General features: G+C 44.6%; 1 protein-coding gene across 3 annotated transcripts in view; it reads left to right on the plus strand.

Annotated features, from left to right (window-relative positions):
• Positions 1–23,856, plus strand: part of SLC29A4 (solute carrier family 29 member 4) — a 660,337-nt gene that overhangs the window by 253,338 nt on the left and 383,143 nt on the right. For all 3 annotated transcript variants that reach the window (XM_056534647.1, XM_056534645.1, XM_056534646.1), the window contains exon 5: positions 5,166–5,294. In XM_056534647.1, coding sequence (XP_056390622.1) covers positions 5,166–5,294 — 129 coding nt within the window. The remainder of the gene's footprint in view (positions 1–5,165; positions 5,295–23,856) is intronic.

Genomic DNA, 23,856 nt, shown 5'->3' on the forward strand with positions numbered 1-23,856 from the left:
TTGTGATAGTTCATGTGCAGTCTATTTACTATCGTGCAATTGTCAGTTGCAATATGTGGGCCTCACTGTTCCCGTATGAACAGAGATCGCTCTAACATAAAAAAAAATGTTTTATGTTACAAAGTGTGTCTCGGCACTTTATTTCTGTACATCAAAAAAATCCTGATAGTTTGAAGCTGTTAATTTTGGAGACAACTCCTAATGATAGTTCTAATAGGTTTTAAAAATTGATGAACCGCGAGTCATATTGGATTTTCAAATTACCGTATATACTCCAGTATTAGCCGTTCCGACTATATAAGCCGAGGCCCCTAATTTCACCCCAAAAACCCAGGAAAAACCTATTGACTCGAGTATAAGCCTAGTGTGGGAAATACATCATCCCCCCCTGTCGGTTATCATCCCGTCCTCCTCTGTCATCATCCCGACTCCTGCTGTCATCATCCAGCCCCCCCCCTCATCCCTCCTGTCATCATCCAGACCCCCCTCATCCCTCCCATCATACAGATCCCCCTTGCCCCCATATCATTATCCAGACCCCCCTCATCCCCCCATCATACAGATCCCCCTTGCCCCCCATATCATTATCTAGATCCCCCTCATACCCCCTGTCATCATCTAGACCACCCTCTCTTGTTCTCTACTTACCTCCCCAGTTGCAGCTCTGTTGGTCCTTCCCTACCAGCCGTCCAATGTCGCTGCAGGGACCGTCCGACCAGCTGGCCCCAGACTAGTGATGCTGCATTGATGCCGCCGCGTAGGGACGCCCCCTGACGTCACGGACATCTGCTGCGCATGGACATCCCTGCCCGGCGGCTTCAATGCAGCGTCACTAGTCCAGGGCCAGCCCATAGCGGAGAAGAGGGCCTCCTGGTCAAGATGGGTGGGCCCGGACCGGCTCACCATCCCCACTGGAAGTCGGACAGGCCCTGCAGCATAGATGGGCGACGATGGATGGCCCAGCCCATCCCCTCGCCACCCCCTCCGGTATGTCTGCGATTTTTTTTCTTTCCCCATCACTCGAGTATAAGCCGAGGGGGATGTTTTCAGCACGAAAAATGGTGCTGAAAAACTCGGCTTATACTCGAGTATATACGGTATGTACATTATCTCTGTATGGGCTCAATGAGACAAGTGAGAATACATGCTGAAGTAATGTATTCTGTTGCACAGTTTTATATATATATATATATATATATATATATATATACATATATATACTATATATATATATATATATTTTTTTTTTATTATTATTATTATTTTTACTCCTATTTATGTCTTTATTATATGATTATATATACACTTGTTTCTTATATTGTTTGAATGCATCTTTATAACAGTTTTTATGGGCAACTGGGCAAGTTTTCCTCTGCACGGGTTTTGATAAATCCCCCCCTATATGTACATGAACAGGATGAGCTACTGGGCAACATATAACATTTTTATTTTTTTTGTGATCTGACAGGTACACTTTAAAGCCTCGGATTGGTCCATTCTTATTGACAATGTGGATATAGCTCGCCAATTCTCATCTTTTTATGTTGATTTGTATAGCTCTAAGGATCAGTATGATTCTCTTAAGTTACATGCCTACTTGGACGAAATTTACTTCCCTACTTTATCGGATGTACAACGTGAATTTTAAGATGCCTCGATTTCTCTCTTGGAGTTGCAGCAGGCTATGAAGGACAGGGCTACAGGCAAATCACTGGGACCCGACTGGCTTCCAGTTGAGGTCTATTTTAAATACTCTGAGATTCTACTCCCGGTCCTTAATGACGTGTTCTCTGCAGCTCTTCATGATGGTACCCTTCCTCCCTCTCTCTATGATGCCACCATAGTGGTCATTTTAAAGCCGGACAAAGATCCTTTGGACTATGAGTCGTATAGGCCCATATCCCTTTTGAACCTTGATTATGAAATACTTACCAAAGTATTGGGGAGTGGCCTTCAGTGATGTGTGGCCTATCGTTGTACACTCCTTCAAATATCTTGGTGTTCACATTAACAGGGACCCTTCCCTATATTTACAGTGTAATATTCTTCCTCTACTCCCTTATGTACGTGCTAAATTTAAGATTTGGAGTTCTCTCCCTCTGGCTGTGGTGGGTTATATCACTTTAATTAAATTGATTATTCTGGCAAAATGTCTATATTGTCTGGAGCATTCTGCATATCCTTTCAGTTCTGTCAGTCCTTTCTATCCCCGTTCATATGTTGCCCAAATAGGTGTCAGGTGGCTCTCTATTCTTCAACTCCCTAAATTGTGGGCAGGAGCTGCGCTTCCAGACATCCACCTATATTATTTGGCTGGGCAACATAGATACCTTTCTCACTGGGTGATCCCTGACCCTTTACCAGGTGCAGAACAGACCCTAGCAAGGTTTGCTAACACTATACTGCCATACCCTCTTCTAGAAGGTTCCCCATTGGGGTGTCTTCTTCCCCTTCATAAAGTAGCTTTACAGGTGTGGAAGGCAGCCAAAAGGGTGTGTACCTATACTGATGTACCTTCCAATCTCCCGCTGTGACATAACCCTCAGCTGCTGGGATCTCAGGACTTCCGGTTCTGGGGTGAGGTGAGTGTTATTTATTTATCTGATATATATGTTGATGGGGTTCTGATGTCTTTTACTCAAGTGCAAGAATATTATGGTGTGACCAGGGACTCATTCTATAAATATCTACAACTCCGTCATGCTCTCCAGGAGCAGTTCCCAACGCGGAGCCCCCCATCTCCGACTACCCCTTCATAGGGGTCTTGAAATCTCAGGGTCCTAGGAGGTTGATTTCTGTTTTGTACACATACCTCATCCAGGTCAAAATTACTCAAAAGCCCCTGCCTGCTGAACTGCGCTGGCGGGACCAAATATCTGGGATGTCTGATGAGCAATGGGAGGAGGTATAGTCAACACATACTATGGTTTCCCCGGCAGCCAATAATCAACTGATCCAACTTTATATTATAGATTACAGCTATATTACTCCGGTTAGATTGTTAGCTATGGGTCATTCTGACTCTGCGGCCTGTCATCGCTGCCATGCGCCTAGGGCGGATTTCTGGCACCTTATGTGGGATTGTGCGTACATTGTGCAGTTCTGGTTTGAAGTCCTGCAGGTCTTGGCCACTTTTATTCAACCTATTCTTCCCCATGGTCCTCTCATTTGCTTGTTTGGGGTCCTGGATGAGGAGGTGTGGTCCCACCCCGTTTGTGTTTTACTTAGAGAGTCTCTTTTCCTTGCTCGTAAGTCTGTGGCTCTTCGTTGGATGGACCCGAGACCTCTGACGTGCTCCAAATGGAAGAAACTCTTCTCTCCCATAAATGCAGATTGTTTATAATAGGAAATGTCCAGATAGGCTCTATCATGTGTGGGATGAATGGTGCTCTTCTCCTCTTACTCAATGTACACCTGCTGAGGTACGGAGTTTGTGCTCCTTGGATCCTTAAGTGCCCTTTCATATGTCATCTCTATCCTATGCTCCTATTAGTTAAGTTTTTTGTCTTTTTTTTTGCCTCTTGGTACCCTCTCTAAGCTTCACAGGCTGCTTAGTGATATGATTCATGACTAGTTATGATTGTCTTAAACTACTTGCAGGTAAGGGCGGGCAGAGATTTTAGTTCTTTATATTTATATATGTTCACTTTGTTATGTTTTATTTATTACTACTGTTGCTGGTCTTTTATGTGTAGTATCCGCACCTATGCGGTTAGACGAATTTCTCATACATACTGATGTGCACTGTATATTATTGACATGCGATTATCTATTTTACATTGAATGTCTGACCATGTAACCGGTGTTTTTTTATTGTTTCAATAAAACAAAAACAAAAAACTAAAAAAGTTCTAATGTTCCTACTGACTGAGCAATTCCTGATAAACCCGGCTTGGTGTGTCCCTACCATAGCTGGCATGAAGCGAGATAGGCAGTCTGCCAGAATTATTGAAAGTATCTTAACATCCAGATTGATCAGGGAGATGGGACGATAGGAACCTGGGTAGCTAAGATCTTTACTGGGTTTGGGTAACACTTTAATATATGCCATAGAGGCCTCCTTTGAAACAGAGTCTGTACTCAAGAACTTAGGGGTTACAGAAAAAGAAACTACAGGCATATTGATTTTGTTAGTACAGTAATAGAACAACTACATAAAGTGGGTATCATTTTGATTGCATTACCCTACAGAATAAAGATAATGGCCTCATTTACTAAAAGTGTTGTGTAGGTTTCTTTGTGGGTTTTAATTCCCTACAATTTATTTTCCACGGTATTTACTAAGGTTTCCTTACAGTTTCCACTTTCCCTACACTTTGCTTTTTTTACACATGCTCTGATCTGTAGGATTTTCCTCAGCTGAAATCCACCACATTTTCTGTGGAAACTTTAGTAAATATGTTGGGATTTTGTGAAAATGTCGGGAACACGCCCCTTTTCTGTGACCGCAGTTCTGTGACTTTTCTGGCGCAGACAGAATTTCAGGCGCAATGCGCCCGAAAATGGCGCACATCCCGACTAAACATGTCGAGTTTGCAATACTAAATGAGGGCCAATGTGTCATTTTTGCATAAAGTGCACTGCCTAAAAACAACTTATCAATTCAACTTATCAATTTTGCAACTAAAATGTAAAAATAAAGATTAGCTGTGTCCTCAAGGCCAAAATGGTCTGTGTCCTTAAAGGGGTACTCCGCTTCTCAGTGTTTGGAAAAATCTGTTCCAAACGCTGGAGCTGGCGCCGGGAGCTTGGGACGTCATAGAGGGGGACTTGCATTGAGGGGGCGGGGTGTGACATCATGAGGGGGCGGGCTATGATGTCATGAGCTCCCGGCGCAGGCTCCAGCGTTCGGAAAAGTTTGTTCCAAATGCTGAGCAGCGGAGTACCCCTTTAAGGGGTTAAAATACTTGTAAAATAAATAATATTTTAATAATTCCTGTAATTTGTTGTGATTTTTTTTACATTTGGTTGTAGACCACCCAAAATCTGGTGTGACTGCAGGTCTAATGAATGTAACCAAAAGCATCATAAGGGTCTATTGCACTATGTTAATATACTCATAATTGATCCAGGATTTGCCACTGTCTTCCACTAATGATTGCATAATATCTAATTTGTAATTAACATTTGAAAGCGTTTAACATGTCTGTTTACTTTATTTCCAGGGTATATTTTTGCACTTGGACCTCTCATTTTTATTGGCATTTGTGACATCTGGCTTGAGCTGTTTACATTCAAACAGTCATATGCCATAAACCTTTTTGCAGTTGGCGTTGTGGCTTTTGGATGCACAGGTAAGTAATATGGCAAAACAACTTAATAAAATTAGTACAAATTAGCCTAAAATGTTTTATGCTGAAAATAAATATAAACAGTTTAGATTATCTTATATATAAAAGGAGAAGACCTGACTCACTGACTCCTCAATGCCCAGCCTAAACCCTTGGACCTAGAAACCTGAATTTTTGCACAGGTGTTGTTTTTAAGACATAGACAAGGAATAAGAAAGGATTTTTTGAAAAAGGGGCTGTTTTTTTTTTGTTTGTTTTTTTAAGTCCCATACAAGTCTATGGGAAATATATGTTACTGCATAACGTCCAAACGGCTGGAGATATTTTGATAATGCTTGGTCACATGTTACTTAATTACTTATATGTCCACTTAAAATATAGGATAGTTAATTTAACCCTTAACTACTCCCATTTGTAAAGGTCAGGGTTTTTGTTTAAAGTCCCATGCAAATCAATGGGAAATGTATGTTCCCACATAACTTCTGTACGGCTGGAGATATTTCAATAATACTTGGTCACATGTTACTTATATGGCCACTTAAAAAATATGATAGTTAATTTAACCCTTAACTACTCCTATTTGTGAAGGTCGTTTTTTTTTTTAAAGTCCCATGCAAATCAATGGGAAATGTATGTTCCCACATAACTTCCGTACGGCTGGAGATATTTCATTACCCGGTACACATATTACAGGTCGGGATATGAGGACGGGATGGGAGGTGGGGATAGGAGGTCGAGATAGCAGGTCGAAATAGGAGGTCGAGATAGGAGGACGTGACGATCGGGATAGGAGGTCAAGATAGGCGGTCAAGATAGGAGGTTGAGGTAGGAGGATGGTATGTGAGGTCGAGATAGGAGGATAGGAGGTCAGGATAGAAGGACAGGATAGGAAGACAGGATAGGAGGTCGGGATAGGAGGTCGAGATAGGAGGACAGGATAGAAGGACGGGATATGAGGACGGGATAGGAGGTCGAGATAGGAGGACAGGATAGGAGGACGGAATAGGAGGACGTGATAGGAGGTAAAGATAGGTCGAGATAGGAGTAAGGGATTGGAGGTCGGGATAGGAGGTCAAGATAGGAGGTCAAGATAGGAGGTCAAGATAGGAGGATGGGATAGGAGGACGGGATAGGAGGTCAGGATAGGAGGACGGGATAGGAGGCCGGGAAGGTCGGGATAGGAGGTCGAGATAGGAGGACGGCATAGGAGGTCGAGATAGGACGGGATAGGTGGTCGGGATAGGAGGTGGGGATATGAGGACGGGATAGGAGGTCGGGATAGGAGGTCGGGATAGGAGGTCGAGATAGGAGGATGGGATAGGAGGACAGGATAGGAGGTCAGGATAGGAGGATGGGATAGGAGGCCGGGAAGGTCGGGATAGGAGGTCGAGATAGGAGGACGGCATAGGAGGACGGGATAGGAGGTGGGGATAGGAGGTCGGGATAGGAGGTCGAGATAGGAGGACGGGATAGGAGGATGGTATAGGAGGTCGGGATAGGAGGTAAAGATAGGAGGTCGAGATAGGAGGATGGGATAGGACGGGATAGGAGGTCGAGATAGGTCGAGATAGGAGGACGGGATATAAGGACGGGATAGGAGGTCGGGATAGGAGGTGGGGATATGAGGACGGGATAGGAGGACGGGATAGGAGGTCGAGATAGGAGGATGGGATAGGAGTTCGGAATAGGAGGGATAGGAGGTCGGGATAGGAGGTCGGGATAGGAGGTCGGGATAGGGGGACGAGATAGGAGGATGGGATATGAGGACGAGATAGGAGGATGGGATATGAGGACTGTTGGCAGTATATAAGCAGCGCGAGAAGGTGGGTTTCCCTGCACGAAGACTCGGTAAAAGTCCTCAAAGGATGTCGATCTTCAATTCCATGAAATAGCAGATGTAATGTTTTGGGTTGTTTGGATGCCCGTAGTCTTTACCCAGAGCGGCCTCATTACTATAAGATCGTAAAAAGTAAATCTATGTTACCCCAAATTTAATGCGAGCGAAGCCGAGGGCAAAAGCTAGTAAAGAAATAAAATATTTATGTAATGCTCTAAATGTTAGTAGTATCATCTTTTAAAGGGGTTATCCGACAACCAGCATTTTTCAGATAAGGCATGTGGTGCACTAATATATACTCATTGGGGGAGATTTATCAAAACCTGTGTAGAGGAAGAGTGGAGCAGTTGCCTATAGCAACCAATCAGATTTCTTCTTTCATTTTTAAAAAGTGAACAAAGCTATTTCATTGGTTGCTATGGGCAACTGTTCCACTTTTTTTTTCTCTGCACAGGTTTTAATAAATATTCTCAGTGTTACTTGTACAGAAATTTTTATCTATACTTGAGAAGGATTCTCAGGTAAACAAAGATCATCTTGTTCCCACAGCATATATAGCCACCATTCCAACTTTCTCAGAATCAAAATCAGCTCCCTTCAGGGGCATTCCTCTTCATCCTTTATTTTAATATTTTAAAAGTACTGAAAGGAATGTCCCTTGAAGATACACAAGTTGTGCGAACACAAGTGTTGTTTTTGTAGCCCTATGCTCCATCTGTGTTTACAACGTAGCCCTGCTACATCTATTATGTGCACATGGAATATACACTGCTCAAAAAAATAAAGGGAACTCTTAAACAACACAATGTAACTCCAAGTCAATCACACTTCTGTGAAATCACACTGTCCACTCAGGAAGCAACACTGATTGACAATCAATTTCACATGCTGTTGGGCAAATGGAACAGATAACAGGTGGAAATTATAGGCAATTAGGAAGACACCCCCAATAAAAGAGTGGTTCTGTAGGTGGCGACCACAGACCACTTCTCAGTTCCTATGCTTCCTGGCTGATGTTCTGGTCACTTTTGAATACTGGCGGTGATTTCACTCTAGTGGTAGCATGAGACGGAGTCTACAACCTACACAAGTGGCTCAGGTAGTGCAGCTCATCCAGGATGGTACATCAATGCAAGCTGTGGCAAGAAGGTTTGCTGTGTCTGTCAGCGTAGTGTCCAGAGCATGGAGGTGCTACCAGGAGACAGGCCAGTACATCAGGAGATGTGGAGGAGGCCATAAGAGGGCAACAACCCATCAGCAGGACCGCTGCCTCTGTGCAAGGAGGAGCAGGAGGAGCACTGCCAGAGCCCTGCAAAATTACCTCCAGCAGGCCACAAATGTGCATGTGTCCACTGAAATGGTCAGAAACATACTCTATGAGGGCCCGACGTCCACACGTGGGGGTTGTGCTTACAGCCCAACACCGTGGAGGATGTTTGGCATTTGCCGGAGAACACCAAGATTGGCAAATTCCACTGGCACCCTGTGCTCTTCACAGATGAAAGCAGGTTCACACTGAGCACATGTGACAGATGTGACAGGGCCTGGTGACGCCGTTGAGAATGTTCTTCTGCCTGCAACATCCTCCAGCATGACCGGTTTGGCGGTGGGTCAGTAATGGTGTGGGGTGGCATTTCTTTGGGGGGCGCACAGCCCTCCATGTGCTTGCCAGACGTAGCCTGACTGCCATTAGGTACTGAGATCCTAAGATCCCTTGTGAGACCATATGCTGGTGCGGTTGGCTCTGGGTTCCTCCTAATGCAAGACAATGTTAGACCTCATGTGGCTGGAGTGTGTCAGCAGTTCCTGCAAGAGGAAGGCATTGATGCTATGGACTGGCCCGCCCGTTCCCCAGACCTGAATCTGATTGAGCACATCTGGGACATCATGTCTCGCTTCATCCACCAACGCCACGTTGCACCACAGACTGTCCAGGAGTTGGCGGATGCTTTAGTCCAGGTCTGGGAGGTCATCCCTCAGGAGACCATCTGCCACCTCATCAAGAGCATGCCCAGGTGTTGTACGGGCACGTAGAGACCACACACATACTACTGAGCCTCATTTTGACTTGTTTTATGGACATTACATCAAAGTTGGATCAGCCTGTAGTGTGATTTTCCACTTTAATTTTGAGTGTGACTCCATATCCAGACCTCCATGGGTTGATAATTTTGTTTTCCATTGATACTTTTTGTGTGATTTTGTTGTCAGCACATTCAAATATGTAAAGACAAAAGTTTTTCATACGATTAGTTCATTCATTCAGATCTAGGATGTGTTATCTTCGTGTTCCCTTAATTTTTTTGAGCAGTGTACAGTGTATACTGAAGCAGATGTAGCAGGGCTGAATGTGTTCTTCATCTTTTCTCCACAAACAATTCAGCTCTGATACCTCAAACCATTGTAACCCTTATGTCCAGCAAAGGAAACAGGTTTTTGGCAATAAAAAAGGACAATTTCCTTCTTCATCTAGAGCAGGACCCAACAAGAGAGAGGTCATTTATGGACCTTATACTAACCAATAGCCAGACATAGAATCCGCAGTAGAGGTAGGGGGTCATCTTGGTAATAGTGAACACAGCATAATTTGTTTTCATTTACTTTATCCTACAAGAGGAGGTCTACTAGTGGAGCTACAAAAACATTAAACTTCAGGAAGTTAAATTTTCATCAATTAAGAGAGGACCTCAGTGACATAGATTGGGACCTTGTCCCCAGTCATAAAAGTAAACAAGCTATATGGGACATTTTTAATAGCATCCTGAATAAATCTTGTGGATGACATATGCTGTAAGAAAATAAACATGTTAGAAATATCCAAAACAGTTAGGGATGGGATCAGTGATTAGTGATCAGTGATTAGAGGAAAGCGTTTAAACTACTAAAACAAGAAGGTAGTCAAGAAAGGTTAAAAAAAGATAAGGAGAGGAATACATTTTGTAAAAAAAAAAGGAAAAATTGCAACAGAGAGAACAATTGCCATAGAAAGTAAAAGGAACCCAATAATTTACACAGGAAAATCCAATGTCCAATAATAGGGGAAGGGATACAGTGAATTCTCCAGCAAGTCTCACCTGTTTAACCAAACAAGAAATGCGGTGCCGCCTTAGTAACATTAAAACACACAAATGGCCAGTTCCAGATTAAGTCCATCGCTGGATTTAGCAGGAGTTAAGTACTGAGCTAGATAGACCCTTATTCCTTATATTTAAAGATTCTATAATGACATGGATTTTTTCACAGGAAATGTGGTACCAATATTCAAAAAGGGGTCAAAACGGCATACTGGGAACTATAGACCTGTAAGTTTATGATCAATTAAGGGTAAGATTTTCAAGGGTTTTCTAACAAAGTGTCAATAGGAAGCAGAGGGTAGGTATCAATGGAACTTACTCTGGTTGAGTGGCAGTTACAATTGGGGAACCATAGGGTTCAGTACTGGGCCCTTTTCTTTTCAAAATGTTTATTAATAATCTTTTAGAAGGATTACAAAGATGCATTTCTATATTTGCAGATGACACTAAACTATATTTGCAGATGACACTAAGGTGATCACTACAGTGTAGGGTAATATTATATTACCGAGGGATCTGGGGAAGCTGGAGGCTTGGACACAGACATGGCCAATTAAATTTGATGTGGATAAATGTAAAGTTATAAATGTACAATTATGTGCTAAATAATAAGACCTTAGGTAAAACTACTACCGAAACGTCTTAGGAATATTGGTGAACAGTAAGCTAAACTTTAGTGATCAGTGCCGGGCAGCTGTCATGAGATGTATCAAGAGAGGTATAAAGGCTTGTGACAGGGACAAAGTTTTGCCTCTATATAAAGTTTTGCCTCTAATAAATGTTGCATTTATTATGTCCTAAAGGAGCTTCCAAATTTGCTTTCCAGAAGCCAAATGTGACTCCTTCTCTTCTGGGCATTGTAGTGCGCCAGCAGAGCACTTGACGTCCACACATGGAGTATTACATACTCAGAAGAAATGAGTTACAAATTTTGGGGGCATTTTCTCCTATTACCCTTTGTAAAAATGTCAAATTTGGGGAAAAACAGCATTTAAGTGAGAAAAATGTTTTTCATTTACGCATCTGACTTTAACGAAAAGTCATCAAACACCTCTGGGGTGTTAAGGCTCACTGTACCCCTTGTTACGTTCCTTGAGGGGTGTAGTTTCCAAAATAGTATGCCATGTGGGGGTTGTTTTGCTGTTCTGTCAACATAGGGGCTTCCTAAATGCGACATGCCCCCCAAAAAACATTTCAGCAAAATTTGCTTTGCAAAAGCCAAATGTAACTCCTTCACTTCTGAGCATTGTAGTGCACCAATCAAAAAAAGGGGGGGAAGTGCCAATTTAAAGCCTAGGTTTATTGGTATACATTAAAATACCAAAACATATATATCATGTGTCACCTTAAGTGAAAAAAAACATAATATCCAATCACCAAGTAACAAAAAATTAAAGATACCAATGATCAATAGTACACTGATCTTGTTATATGCCAGTATTTAACTTGTACTCTGCTATACCAATGTGATGAAAAATAGTACACACACAATAGTTATATAGATAGTATATTTGCCCGTATGCACAGCAAGCGTAAGTCATAAAAAAGGTATTAGTCATATTTGCAAAAAGGATAATAACCTCAATATCTTAGTCCTATTTGCAAAAAGGTGGTTATAGATTATTCCCAACGTATGTTTCTATCCCCAGAGTTGGTATAGTACACTTAGGGACATCCTCAGGGGAATACCTTACAACAATAAGAACTTTGTATCAATAGCCTATAGAGGGGTGGGCAAAACCCCACTGATACAAGGCCTATAGTAAATATAAATGCAACAACAACCCATACTACAGCATGCACAGGCAGAAAATGTGTACAAATATTGAAGCTCTTATCCATATGTAGCAGTAATATCAGTTCAACGTGTCCCCGCACATAGCCGGAGATTCATAGTCAAATGAACATATTGATATGATAATTCAAGTCACCAAGGTATCGGTAAAGAGGAGAAACGAGAGTCCTGCAGTGGCAGGACGCCGGGTTGATGCTCCCGGGATCAGCGTGTCTAATTCACATGCCAGTGTCAGTACAAATAGCCCTCCTGCTTCCTGGATTTCCTGGCCCATCCCCTGTATGACGCCATCAAGGAGTTATGATTGCGTCAAAAGACGCTTATTCCAAGAGTAAATGGTAAGAAGGCGGGTATCCGTTTAGAAGTATCACAGTGCTTACGCAACTCAGTGATGGTTTAGGCTGGATATAGACATCCCAAGTAAATAGTAAAAGTTTGTAGAGCATTGTAGTGTGCCAGTAGAGCACTTGACGTCCACACATGGGGTATTTCCATTCTCAGAAGAAATAGGGTTACAAATTTTGGGGGGCCTTTTTCATTTACACATCCGACTTTAGCGAAAAGTCGTCAAACACCTGTGGGGTGTTAAGGCTCACTGTACCCCTTGTTATGTTCCGTGAGGTGTGTAGTTTCCAAAATAGTGTGCTATGTGTTTTTTTTTTGTTCTGGCACCATAGGGACTTCCTATATGCAACATGCCCCCCAAAACCATTTCAGCAAAGCTCACTCTCCAAAATCCCATTATTGCTCCTTCCCTTCTAAGCCCTCTACTGCACCTGCAGAACACTCTAGATCCACATATGAGGTATTTCCTTACTCAAGAGAAATTGGGTTACCAATTTTGGGGGGATTACTCTTCTTTTACCCCTTGTAAAAATTCATTAAATGCGAGTGTAAAATCGTTGCTGCTATTCCTGTGAAACACCTAAAGGGTTAACAAACTTTCTGAATGTCATTTTAAATACTTTGATGGGTACAGTTTTTATAATGGGGTAATTTATGGGGTATTTCTAACATGAAAGCCCCTCAAATCTACTTCAAACTAAACTGGTGCCTGAAAAATTCTAGTTTAGAAATTTTCGTGAAAAATGTGAAAATTGCTGCAATACTTTGAAGCCCTCTAATGTCAACTTTATGATGCCAACATAAAGTAGACAAATTGGGGGATATTTATCAAAGCTGTCTATGTCCCGCATCAATATAGACCAAACTACAGAGGGTTAGGCTGGTCTATTGTGCGCCTAATTTATCAAAAGGCGCACGGCTCTTGATAAATTCTGCGCACAGACTTCGTGATCTATGCTTTATACTGTATTTAAACCTGTTCCAACATGGCCTGACATTTCGGCGTACTTTCAGCCGATGCGTCTGGTCGCCGAAAAGTCGCTTTTGATAAATTCAGCACCTATTCATTTTCCAATGCATTTCCGTCTAAAATAGACTAGAATGCATCATGTTCTAAAAATCCTCTAGAGCAAAAGTCGCAGAAAAGTCACACATATTTAGATTGCGACTTTCTGTGCGACAAATTTAGACAGGAAAAAACTGTCTAAATCCTTTGATAAATATCCCCCATTGTATATGTGAATCAATATATAATTTATTTGGAATGTCCATTTTCCTTATAAGCAGAGAGCTTCAAAGTTAAAAAGCAAAATTGTCAAATTTTTCATCAAATTTGGGAATTTTTCACCAAGAAATGATGCAAGTATCGCCGAAAAATTTACCACTAACATAAAGTAGAATATTTCTCCAAAAACATTCTAGTAATCAGAATGAAAAGTATAAGCATTCCAGAGTTATTAATGCATATAGTGACAGAATTGCAAAAAAAGTGCTAAGTCCCTGCATCCCGAGTCCTTAAAGGGGTAATCCGGTGAAAACCTTTTTTCTTTTAAATCAACTGGTGGCAGAAAGTTAAACATATTTGTAAATTACTTCTATTAAAAAATCTTAATCCTTCCAGTACTTATTAGCTGCTGAATGCTACAGAGGAAATTCCTTTCTTTTTGGAACACTGATGACATCACGAACACAGTGCTCTCTGCTGACATCTCTGTCCATTTTCACAACCATGCATAGCAGATGCATAGCAGATGTATGCTAAGGGCAGCATGGTGGCTCAGTGGTTAGCACTGCTGCCTTGCAATGCTGGGGACTTGGGTTCAAATGCCACTAAGGACACCAATAAATAAAGCATTATTATTATTATAATAACTTCAGCAGAGAGAACTGTGGTCGTGATGTCATCAGAGAGCATTCCAAAAAGAAAAGAATTTCCTCTGTAGTATTCAGCAGCTAATAAGTACAGGAAGGATTAAGATTTTTTAATAGAAGTAATTTACAAATATGTTTAACTTTCTGCCACCAGTTGATTTAAAAGAAAAAAGGTTTTCACTGGTACCCCTTTAAGGACGTAGGGTGTATGGATACACACGTGGGAATTCCGGTCCCCGCCGCTAGCCGGTTGGGGACTGGACCTGGATGCCTGCTGAAATCATTCAGCAGGCATCCCGGCACAAAACCGAGTGGGGTCCTGAAACCCCCCCCCATGTCCGCGATCGCAGGAAATCGCATTTCAATTCAGACATGCAATTTTCTGCTATTCCGGGCTGATCGGGTCTCTGGTGACCCGATCGCCCGGAAAATAGGGATGATCAGAGCTGTCAGTGACAGCCCCGATCATCCTGAGGGATAGGATCGAGGTTGCAGTGCTGCAGCCTCCTCCTATCCCCTGCCATTAGTCAGCAATGAGTGCTGACCAATGGCAGTTGAAGAGGGGGGTTGCCATGGAAACCCCCCACTCTGCCCACCCCTGGATGTCTGGCAGAACGAGGAGAGAAGATGGCGGTCGGTACCTGCAAAGAAGATGCCGTGGGGACCGCCGATCGTCGGTGACAACAGCGGAGATCAGCAGCGCAGGTAGGGAGGCGACGGCGTGGAGCATCAAGGAAGGTGGCACTAAAGCGATCTTTACTGCTGCATTCCTAGTGGAAGCCAAACTGCAACTCCCAGCAGGCCCAGACAGCGAAAGGCTGTCTGGGCATGCTGGGAGTTGTAGTTTTGCAACATCTGGAGGGTCGCAGTTTGGAGACCACTATTACAGTGGTGCACAAACGGTAGCGCTACAGATGTTGCAAAACTACAACTCTCAGCATGCCTAGACTGCCCAGGCATGCTGGGAGTTGTAGTTCTGTAACATCTGTCCCTTCAGATTTAGCATTTTTCATGAAAATTTTGAAAATTGCTGCTATACTTTGAAGCCCTCTAATTTTTTCAAAAAGTAAAAATATGTCAATTTTATGATGCCAACATAAAGCAGACATATTGTATTTGTCAATCCATATAAAATGTATTTGGAATATCCATTTTTCTTACAAGCAGAGAGTTTCAAAGTTAGAAAAATGCAACATTTTCAAAATTTTCAGGACATTTGGGGATTTTTCACCAAGAAAGGATGCAAGTAAGGATGAAAATTTACCACTAAAATAAAGTAGAATATGTCACGAAAAAATAAACTCTGAATCTGAATAATCGTTAAAAGTATCTTAGAGTTATTAATGCTTAAAGTGACAATGGTCAGAATTGCAAAAAATGGCTCCGTCCTTAAGGTGAAAATGAGCTGCGTCCTTAAGGGGTTAAGATGAAATTGGGCTGAGTCCCTAAGGGGTTAGCGTTCGCAGCTGAGATTCAGCATATGCAGCACGGTCTGGTTCAGCGTTCAAGAGAGCCAATCCCGCAAATAGTGAATCCACGGAGGTCAACTCTGGAAAATGGGAAAATACCCATTCCTGGGACCCCTTTGCAGAAGAGACATAATAATTCCCACTCTCTGGGTCTGAGTGCCAGAAGAGTAAGGTCTCAGACAAAAGTATAACTTACAACTTTCACACGAGGGAGACTAACTTGTGGCTCCACGGGAGCTGGGACAGAACCAGATGACACCTGAGTACGGGCAGACTCCAACTCCTGGATTCTGGATAGCAAACTCTGGATTAACTGCTCCTGATCTTGCAGTCTCTAAGTCATGGTCTGAACTGAAGCTGACTGAGACAGAAAAGACTCACACTGCTGAAGTCTTTCAGCTAAATTCTGAATCAGCTGAGTCAAACCCTGCAAAAATGTTACATATGGGCTGGGAAGAGTGAAGCCCTGAACTCACCCATTCCCACTTGCCCTGGGTTCTTGCGTACCCAGCCTAGGCGATGGGTCCACAACCACAGTGAGAGTCCCTGCCTGAATAAGTGCAGGGAGTAAAATGTCAACAAAATAAACTTACAATACAGACGGAGGTCAGGACATTGTATGGAAACACACACACTAACAGAAATAATAACTAAACATATACACACAATATGTCACAGTCCACAAGCCGAGTCAGTACCAAGAGATAACAGATAAGCCAAATAGCAGAAACAGGAGAGGAGTCAGAGAGCGGAGCCAATGGGTAAAATATGCTACAAATACAAGATACAGTACAAACGCTAGCTAGGAGTATGAGCTCTTTTGCAGGCAAAGCCTGGATGAATACTGAAGGTTTAAATAGGGAGCTGATTAGGTGAAAAGCCAACAAGGTCAGATGACCATCCAGAGAACAGGGCGTTTCCACAGTAACCATAATAACAAAAGATCTCAGTGCAGATTAACTCTTCAGGTTCTTACATACTTGTCCCACCGGCAGACATAGCTGCCAACCATCCCAGATCCGGCTGGACATTCCCATTTATGGGGTGATGTCCCGCTGTTTTGGAACAGCACCCCCATGTCCCGCATTGAACTGCAAATGCCTCCAAATGAGGCTCCTATGGTTAAATGTGGCGCTCGGTGGGAAGTTTGACAGGGTGAAGAGCCATTGGCTGCTCACCCTGTCAATCACTCTTGCACCCGCCAGCTGCATTTAGCCAGCAAACACAAGAGGCCGAGCTCTTCCTCTGCACTACGCCGTATAAGTGAAGTCATCAGATTCTGGAGTGCAGAGGAACATGAAATAAAAGTGTGTGTGGGGGTGAACTGTGCCTACTATGGGGTAACTGCTGCCTACTATGGGGGAAATGCTGTCCACTATGGGGGAAATGCTGCCTACTATGGGGAAATTGCCTACCATAATGGAACTGCTGCCTACTATGGGGGAACTATTGCCTACTATGGGGGAAATCTGCTGCCTACCTAATGTGGGGGACATCTGCTGTCTACCTAATGTGGGGGACATTTGTCCTGGAGTTTGTGTCCATCTGTAACATCTGTGCCCGTAAAAAGTCCTCCAGAGCTAAACCACTGCCCATTGCTAAAGTGCCCATGCAGCATATTGCTATAGACTTTATTGCTGACCTCCCATCCTCTGCAGGCTGTACTATAATCTGGGTTGTGGTGGACAGATTTTCCATGATGGCTCATTTTGTCAAGGTGGCTACCATCTGTGAATTGCCTGGCCCATCTGTTCTTGAAACACATCTTCTGTGTCCATAGTCTTCCTCAACATATTGTATCAGATGCAGGAGTGCAGTTTACTTAGAGCTTCTGGAGAGAACTCTGTGGGCTACTGGAGGTCATGTTAAATGTATTCCCTGATATCACCCTCAGTCCAATGGACATGTGAGTGAGTGAATCAGATCCTCAAAAACTACCTGCAACACTTTGTCTCTGGTCAGCATGATAATTGGGTCTATCTTCTACCATGGGCGGAATTCTCCCACAATACTCATTCTGGAGGATCTACTGGTTCTTCCCCAATTTACATAGTTTATGGACTTCATTCTTGTGTTTCTCTACCTAGTCCAGCATCCTCTAAGGCACCAGCCGCGAAGTCTTCATTTAAAGACTTCCTCCACATATGGAAACAGACCAAAGACTGTCATGAGATGTATCATAAGAGGCATAGAGGCTTGTGACAGGAGTATTGTGTCCAGTTTTGGGCAACTGTTATTTTCTGTCTGTGTCCAGTTTTGGGCAACTCCTAAGAAGGACATGGCTGAACTGGAGAAGGTGCAGAGGAAGGTGACATAGGTAATTCATGGTAAGGGGGGATTACAGTACCAAAACAGGTTATCAAGCTTGGAGTTATTTAGTTTGAGAAAATACATCTTAGGGGCCTGGATGTTTTTCTGAAGAAATTTTTTTTTCTAGGGATTTTGTCTAATTGCCATATGGTAGTTGGGAAGGATTTTTCCTCTGTAATGGGACAATTGGCATCGGCCTCATGTTTTTCTTTTTTTTTTGCCTTCCTCTAGGCCAACATAGTAGGATTTTAGGTTGAACTCGATGGACTTTTTTTCAACTTAACAAACTATGTTACTATGTTACTTTAATCTGTAACATCCCAACAGGTTTGAACCCACTGTGCCACATACTGGTTTGACTTTGGACCAAACTTACATAGTTACATAGTTAGTACGGTCGAAAAAAGACATATGTCCATCAAGTTCAACCAGGGAATTAAGGGGTAGGGGTGTGGCGCGATATTGGCGAAGGGATGAGATTTTATATTTCTTCATAAGCATTAATCTTATTTTGTTCCAGGAATGTATCTAATCCTGTTTTAAAGCTGTTAATTGTTCCTGCTGTGACCAGTTCCTGAGGTAGACTGTTCCATAAGTTCACAGTTCTCATGGTAAAGAAGGCGTGTCGCCCCTTGAGACTAAACTTTTTCTTCTCCAGACGGAGGGAGTGCCCCCTCGTCCTTTGGGGGGGTTTAACCTGGAACAGTTTTTCTCCATATTTTTTGTATGGGCCATTAATATACTTATATACGTTTATCATATCCCCCCTTAAACGTCTCTTCTCAAGACTAAACAATTGTAACTCCTTTAATCGCTCCTCATAGCTAAGATGTTCCATTCCCCATATTAGTTTAGTCGCGCATCTCTGCACCCTTTCCAACTCCGCAACTTGAGAGTGAAATCTAAGTATTCATTTGGTTTTCACCCTTTATCCCGCACCAGGATGTGAAAGATGGACTTCTACTGCAGGGGAGAGGCCAGGTCACTACTGCAAGAGTTGTCCCAGTTATGTAGCAGATGGCCAGGCAGGCCAGAACGCTCCCTTGTCAAGCATCAGGAATATAAGAATGAGGGGTGAGTTGATGCTGTAGTTGGTAGTAGCACAGCAGAGTACAGAATAGCAGAGCTAAAAAGGTGTAATAGCAGTGCTGAGTCTGTAGCACAGCAGAGGTGAGAAGCTCAGAAGCAGCCAGGTGTTGCAGGCTTGAAGAGAACAAAGGCATGGTCGACAGTCTGCACTAGGGAATCAGGTATTGAGGAGTAAGACAGAGGCAATGTCGGGAAAACAGACACAGGCCAAGAACATGGATCAGCAGGATCCTATAGGGCAGAGCAGGAACTGCAGCAGTGATAGAAGAAGCAGGAGTATCTCCAGAGGAGAAAGCCTGGGGTCTACAGTGGAGATAGAATTTAGTTTTTTTTTTTTTTTTTTTGCTAATGTGCACCAAATGTAATATAAAGGTGCACAGCCTTAATAAATATGGCATGCTTTTGGCTTAATAGCAGTATTGTAACACTCACGTTTCTGAAGACAGGAACTCCGGTGTATGTGGATCTGCTGGACCTTGTTACGCCGAGCGCTCCGGGTCCCCGCTCCTCCCCGGAGCGCTCGCTACACTCTCGCTACTGCAGCGCCCCGGTCAGATCCACTGACCGGGTGCGCTGCAATACCGCCTCCAGCCGGGATGCGATTCGCGATGCGGGTGGCGCCCGCTCGCGATGCGCACCCCGGCTCCCGTACCTGACTCGCTCTCCGTCGGTCCTGTCCCGGCGCACGCGGCCCCGCTCCCTAGGGCGCGCGCGCGCCGGGTCTCTGCGATTTAAAGGGCCACTGCGCCGCTGATTGGCGCAGTGGTTCTAATTAGTGTGTTCACCTGTGCACTCCATATATATACCTCACTTCCCCTGCACTCCCTCGCCGGATCTTGTTGCCCTTGTGCCTAGTGAAAGCGTTCCCTTGTGTGTTCCTAGCCTGTGTTCCAGACCTCCTGCCGTTGCCCCTGACTACGATCCTTGCTGCCTGCCCCGACCTTCTGCTACGTCTGACCTTGCTTCTGTCTACTCCCTTGTACCGCGCCTATCTTCAGCAGTCAGAGAGGTTGAGCCGTTGCTAGTGGATACGACCTGGTCACTACCGCCGCAGCAAGACCATCCCGCTTTGCGGCGGGCTCTGGTGAATACCAGTAGTGACTTAGAACCGGTCCACTAGCACGGTCCACGCCAATCCCTCTCTGGCACAGAGGATCCACCTCCTGCCAGCCGGCATCGTGACAGTAGATCCGGCCATGGATCCCGCTGAAGTACCTCTGCCAGTTGTCGCTGACCTCACCACGGTGGTCGCCCAGCAGTCACAACAGATAGCGCAACAAGGCCACCAGCTATCTCAACTGACCGTGATGCTACAGCAGCTACTACCACAGCTTCAGCAATCATCTCCTCCGCCAGCTCCTGCACCTCCTCCGCAGCGAGTGGCCGCTTCAGGCCTACGACTATCCTTGCCGGATAAATTTGATGGGGACTCTAAGTTTTGACGTGGCTTTCTTTCACAATGTTCCCTGCACTTGGAGATGATGTCGGACCAGTTTCCTACTGAAAGGTCTAAGGTGGCTTTCGTAGTCAGCCTTCTGTCTGGAAAAGCTCTGTCATGGGCCACACCGCTCTGGGACCGCAATGACCCCGTCACTGCCTCTATACACTCCTTCTTCTCGGAAATTCGTAGTGTCTTTGAGGAACCTGCCCGAGCCTCCTCTGCTGAGACTGCCCTGCTGAACCTGGTCCAGGGTAATTCTTCCGTTGGCGAGTACGCCATACAATTCCGTACTCTTGCTTCTGAACTATCCTGGAATAATGAGGCCCTCTGCGCGACCTTTAAAAAAGGCCTATCCAGCAACATTAAAGATGCTCTGGCCGCACGAGAAATTCCTGCTAATCTACATGAACTCATTCATCTTGCCACTCGCATTGACATGCGTTTTTCCGAAAGGCGTCAGGAGCTCCGCCAGGATATGGACTTTGTTCGCTCGAGGCGTTTTTTCTCCCCGGCTCCTCTCTCCTCTGGTCCTCTGCAATCCGTTCCTGTGCCTCCCGCCGTGGAGGCTATGCAAGTTGACCGGTCTCGCCTGACACCTCAAGAGAGGACGCGACGCCGCATGGAGAATCTCTGCCTGTACTGTGCCGGTACCGAACACTTCCTGAAGGATTGTCCTATCCGTCCTCCCCGCCTGGAAAGACGCACGCAGACTCCGCACAAAAGTGAGACAGTCCTTGATGTCAACTCTGCTTCTCCACGTCTTACTGTGCCTGTGCGGATATCTGCATCTACCTTCTCCTTCTCTACTATGGCCTTCTTGGATTCCGGATCTGCAGGAAACTTTATTGTGGCCTCTCTCATCAACAGGTTCAACATCCCGGTAACCAGTCTCGCCAGGCCCCTCTACATCAATTGTGTTAACAATGAAAGATTGGACTGTACCATACGTTACCGCACGGAGCCCCTTCTAATATGCATCGGACCTCATCAAGAAAAAATTGAGTTCTTGGTCCTCCCCAATTGCACTTCCGAAATTCTCCTTGGACTACCGTGGCTCCAACGCCATTCCCCAACCCTGGATTGGTCCACAGGGGAGATCAAGAGCTGGGGTATCTCTTGTTTCAAGGACTGCCTTAAACCGGTTCCCAGTACTCCCTGCCGTGACCCTGTGGTTCCCCCTGTAACCGGTCTCCCTAAGGCCTATATGGACTTTGCTGATGTGTTTTGCAAAAAACAAGCTGAGACTCTACCTCCTCACAGGCCTTATGACTGTCCTATTGACCTCCTCCCGGGCACTACTCCACCCCGGGGCAGAATTTATCCTCTGTCCGCCCCAGAGACTCTTGCTATGTCTGAGTACATCCAGGAAAATTTAAAAAAGGGGTTTATCCGCAAATCCTCCTCTCCTGCCGGAGCTGGATTTTTCTTTGTGTCCAAAAAAGATGGCTCCCTACGTCCTTGCATTGACTACCGCGGTCTTAATAAAATCACGGTAAAGAACCGCTACCCTCTACCTCTTATCTCTGAACTCTTTGATCGCCTCCAAGGTGCCCACATCTTTACCAAACTGGACTTAAGAGGTGCTTATAATCTCATCCGCATCAGGGAGGGGGATGAATGGAAAACGGCATTTAACACTAGAGATGGACACTTTAAGTATCTGGTCATGCCCTTTGGCCTGTGCAACGCCCCTGCCGTCTTCCAAGACTTTGTTAATGAAATTTTTCGTGATCTCTTATATTCCTGTGTTGTTGTGTATCTGGACGATATTCTGATTTTTTCTGCCAACCTAGAAGAACACCGCCAGCATGTCCGCATGGTTCTTCAGAGACTTCGTGACAATCAACTTTATGCCAAAATGGAGAAATGTCTGTTTGAATGTCAATCTCTTCCTTTCCTAGGATACTTGGTCTCTGGCCAGGGACTACAAATGGATCCAGACAAACTCTCTGCCGTCTTAGATTGGCCACGCCCCTCCGGACTCCGTGCTATCCAACGTTTTTTGGGGTTCGCCAATTATTACAGACAATTTATTCCACATTTTTCCACCATTGTGGCTCCTATCGTGGCTTTAACCAAGAAGAATGCCAATCCTAAGTCCTGGTCTCCTCAAGCGGAAGACGCCTTTAAACGGCTCAAGTCGGCCTTTTCTTCTGCTCCCGTGCTCTCCAGACCTGACCCATCTAAACCCTTCCTATTGGAGGTTGATGCCTCCTCAGTAGGAGCTGGAGCGGTTCTTCTACAAAAAAATTCTTCCGGGCATGCTGTTACCTGTGGTTTTTTTTCTAGGACCTTCTCTCCGGCGGAGAGGAACTACTCCATCGGGGATCGAGAGCTACTGGCCATTAAATTAGCACTTGAGGAATGGAGGCATCTGCTGGAGGGATCTAAATTTCCAGTTATTATTTACACCGATCACAAGAATCTCTCCTATCTCCAGTCTGCCCAACGGCTGAATCCTCGCCAGGCCAGGTGGTCTCTGTTCTTTGCCCGGTTTAATTTTGAAATTCACTTTCGCCCTGCCGATAAGAACATCAGGGCCGATGCTCTCTCTCGTTCCTCGGATGCCTCGGAAGTAGAGCTCTCTCCGCAACACATCATTCCTCCTGACTGCCTGATCTCCACTTCTCCAGCCTCCATCAGGCAAACTCCTCCAGGGAAGACCTTCGTCTCTCCACGCCAACGCCTCGGAATCCTCAAATGGGGTCACTCCTCCCATCTCGCAGGCCATGCGGGCATCAAGAAATCCGTGCAACTCATCTCTCGTTTCTATTGGTGGCCGACTCTGGAGACGGATGTTGTTGATTTTGTGCGGGCCTGCACTGTCTGTGCCCGGGACAAGACTCCTCGCCAGAAGCCTGCTGGTCTCCTTCACCCTCTGCCTGTCCCCGAACAGCCTTGGTCTCTGATTGGTATGGACTTTATTACAGACTTACCCCCATCCCGTGGCAACACTGTTGTTTGGGTGGTCGTTGATCGATTTTCCAAGATGGCACATTTTATTCCTCTTCCTGGTCTTCCTTCAGCGCCTCAGTTGGCAAAACAATTTTTTGTACACATTTTTCGTCTTCACGGGTTGCCCACGCAGATCGTCTCGGATAGAGGCGTCCAATTAGTGTCAAAATTCTGGAGGGCTCTCTGTAAACAACTCAAGATTAAATTAAACTTTTCTTCTGCTTATCATTCTCAATCCAATGGGCAAGTAGAAAGAATTAACCAGGTCCTGGGTGATTATTTACGGCATTTTGTTTCCTCCCGCCAGGATGACTGGGCAGATCTTCTACCATGGGCCGAATTCTCGTATAACTTCAGAGTCTCTGAATCTTCTTCCAA

Source organism: Hyla sarda, chromosome 8, assembly GCF_029499605.1.
Source record: "Hyla sarda isolate aHylSar1 chromosome 8, aHylSar1.hap1, whole genome shotgun sequence".
Lineage (NCBI taxonomy): Eukaryota > Metazoa > Chordata > Amphibia > Anura > Hylidae > Hyla > Hyla sarda.